The sequence below is a fragment of the Prionailurus bengalensis genome, chromosome C1 (genome assembly GCF_016509475.1).
Source record: "Prionailurus bengalensis isolate Pbe53 chromosome C1, Fcat_Pben_1.1_paternal_pri, whole genome shotgun sequence".
NCBI lineage: Eukaryota > Metazoa > Chordata > Mammalia > Carnivora > Felidae > Prionailurus > Prionailurus bengalensis.
In genome coordinates, this window is record NC_057345.1 from 163,472,990 (window position 1) to 163,476,118 (window position 3,129).

General features: G+C 59.2%; 1 protein-coding gene across 1 annotated transcript; it reads left to right on the forward strand.

Moving 5' to 3' along the window:
* Positions 1-444: 444 nt before the first annotated feature.
* SP9 (Sp9 transcription factor) lies at positions 445-2,709 on the forward strand. Its single transcript, XM_043577077.1, has one exon. The coding sequence runs from the start codon at positions 534-536 to the stop codon at positions 1,935-1,937; it is 1,404 nt and encodes a 467-aa protein (XP_043433012.1). The 5' UTR covers positions 445-533; the 3' UTR covers positions 1,938-2,709.
* Positions 2,710-3,129: the final 420 nt, after the last annotated feature.

Genomic DNA, 3,129 nt, shown 5'->3' on the forward strand with positions numbered 1-3,129 from the left:
TAAAAAGAGTCAAGTCGTAGTCACCCTTGGGAGGAGTGCCCCAAGTTTCCCCCGCCCCTGAGCCTCTGTTTCGGCCGCCTCCGCCCTCACCCGGTGTTTGTTGTCGATGTGTTTACTTCCGTGCTTTACCCGAAGGGCGATTTGGGGGCCTGAATGAGAGGATCGGGCTTACGGCGAGCGGGAGGCGAGCAACCCGAGTCCGGCCCTGCGTAGGGGTTGCAGCGGCTGAGACGGGGAGAACCGAGACATCTTTGATTTTTAGCCCCACCGGAGAACAACTTTCCAGCGCCGGGACCCTCACCCTTGGGATCGCCCTTGCCCCGTGCGGGGCGCGGCGCATCCTTGGCAAGCGCGCGGGGAGGAGGCGCGAGCCCAGGAGCCACGACCCCCCGGGACTAGTCGAGGGGAAACGAGGCTGCTCACGGGTGCACTTTGTGTCTTCCTCCCACTTCTTCCTGCCCTCCTTCTCCTTGCTCCCTCCCTCACCCCACCCACTTTAGGAAGAGCCGCGCTTCGGAACAACCCCGTTGGCCATGCTGGCGGCGACCTGCAACAAGATCGGCAACACGAGCCCGCTGACGACGCTGCCAGAGTCGAGCGCCTTCGCCAAGGGCGGCTTCCACCCCTGGAAGCGCTCCTCGTCCAGCTGCAACCTCGGCTCCAGCCTCTCGGGCTTCGCCGTGGCCACCGGTGGCCGCGGCTCCGGCGGCCTGGCGGGCGGCTCGGGCGCAGCCAACAGCGCCTTCTGCCTGGCCTCCACGTCCCCCACGTCGTCCGCTTTCAGCAGCGACTACGGCGGCCTCTTTTCCAACTCGGCGGCCGCCGCGGCGGCGGCGGCCGGAGTGTCCCCGCAGGAGGCGGGCGGCCAGTCGGCCTTCATCTCCAAGGTGCACACGACGGCGGCCGACGGCCTGTACCCGCGCGTGGGCATGGCGCACCCGTACGAGTCGTGGTACAAGTCAGGCTTCCACTCGACGCTGGCGGCGGGCGAGGTGACCAACGGCGCGGCGTCGTCGTGGTGGGACGTGCACAGCAGCCCGGGCTCGTGGCTGGAGGTGCAGAACCCCGCTGGGGGGCTCCAGAGCTCGCTGCACTCGGGCGCCCCCCAGGCCTCGCTGCACTCGCAGCTCGGCACCTACAACCCCGACTTCAGCTCGCTCACGCACTCGGCCTTCAGCTCCACGGGCCTCGGCTCCTCGGCCGCCGCCGCCTCGCACTTGCTCTCTACCAGCCAGCACCTGCTGGCTCAGGACGGCTTCAAGCCGGTGCTGCCCTCCTACTCGGACTCCAGCGCCGCGGTGGCGGCTGCTGCCGCCAGCGCCATGATCTCGGGCGCCGCGGCCGCCGCCGCCGGGGGGAGCTCGGCGCGCTCAGCCCGCCGCTATTCCGGCCGTGCCACCTGCGACTGCCCCAACTGCCAGGAGGCGGAGCGGCTGGGCCCGGCCGGGGCGAGCCTGCGGCGCAAGGGCCTGCACAGCTGCCACATCCCGGGCTGCGGCAAGGTGTACGGCAAGACGTCGCACCTGAAAGCGCACCTGCGCTGGCACACGGGCGAACGGCCCTTCGTGTGCAACTGGCTCTTCTGCGGCAAGCGCTTCACGCGCTCGGACGAGCTGCAGCGGCACCTGCGGACTCACACGGGCGAGAAGCGCTTCGCCTGTCCGGTGTGCAACAAGCGCTTCATGCGCAGCGACCACCTGAGCAAACACATTAAGACGCACAACGGGGGTGGCGGGGGCAAAAAGGGCAGCGACAGTGACACGGACGCCAGCAACCTGGAGACGCCCCGCTCCGAGTCCCCTGACCTCATCCTGCACGACTCCGGCGTCAGTGCCGCCCGAGCGGCGGCTGCGGCGGCGGCGGCAGCGGCGGCGGCGGCGGCGGCGGCGGCCTCGGCGGGAGGCAAGGAAGCCGCGTCTGGCCCCAACGACTCTTAGAGGCCGGGCGAGAGGTGCGAGCGAGCGAGTAGAGACACCGAGAGCGAGCGAGAGGTTCGGAGGGCCAGCGAGCGGGGCACGGACGGGTGGGGGCTCCAGTGACGCCCCCGGGCCAGCACGAAGTGCAGCAGCACCCGGCTGCCCGGCCGCTGCTTGCCGGCCAAGCCAGGAGCTCCCCTCTGCTATCCCAGCCCAGACGAGAATCGAACTCGTGATCCTGGAACAAAAGCAAACCACCCTCCGACACAAACAACACTAAAAAAACTGCACACAGACATGAACACACACCGGAGACCTACAACCACAAGCACGCACATTCGCGCGCGCGCGCGCGCGCACGCACACACGCACACAGACACACACACAACACTCGCACAAACTTCTCGAGAAGAGCAATACACAGAAACGCTCCCACCTCCCTGCATCGCCCCCCCCTCCACTACCCTTCTCTTTCCTTTTCTCAAAAAACAAGCCACTACTCTGCAAAGGACTGTCAGAATATTTGAAAACAAACGGGACCTATAAAAACAGACCCTTTGTGTGGATTATATTATATATAAAATGCTCCAAGTCCTGCTTGATATCTACTTACAATGAGACTTTTTTCCTAAAAAGGAAGCATCAAAAAAGGCTGAAGGTGAGAAATTAAACTGGAAGTCTAGTGACAGTTTCTCTGTATTTCATAACATCTGTATAAATAGGGTTCAAAAGATTGTGTTCTTTTTTATTTTCTTGTAAATGTTCATTCGAATAGAGGTTTTTTTTTTTTTTGGTGAATTCCTGAAATTCAGGGAGTTTTTTTTTTTTAATTTTCTGATGCACTTTGTGAAAGTCAGTATATATGTAAAAGATATTTAAGATGTTGAGTTATCATTTCACTCACAAACACGTAAGTTAAGGTCATCTAAAGAAATTAAATGCGTTTATCTGTATGAAGAAAATCTTGACATCATATTTTCATTTTGGTATTATTAAAGGACTCTGAACAATACACTTCCTTTTTTTTAATCCTGTTCCCCTGTCAATATCCTTTATGTGGGTCGACTTTTTTTTGTTGGGAAAAAATTCCTTTAATGTTAGTTTTAGGTAATGTAAGGTTTATGTGAGTTATAAAAGCCATAATACATATACGTTTTTGAGAAGTCAAAATTATTTATTTGTATATCAATAGTGTAAATTAAATTGGGTTATA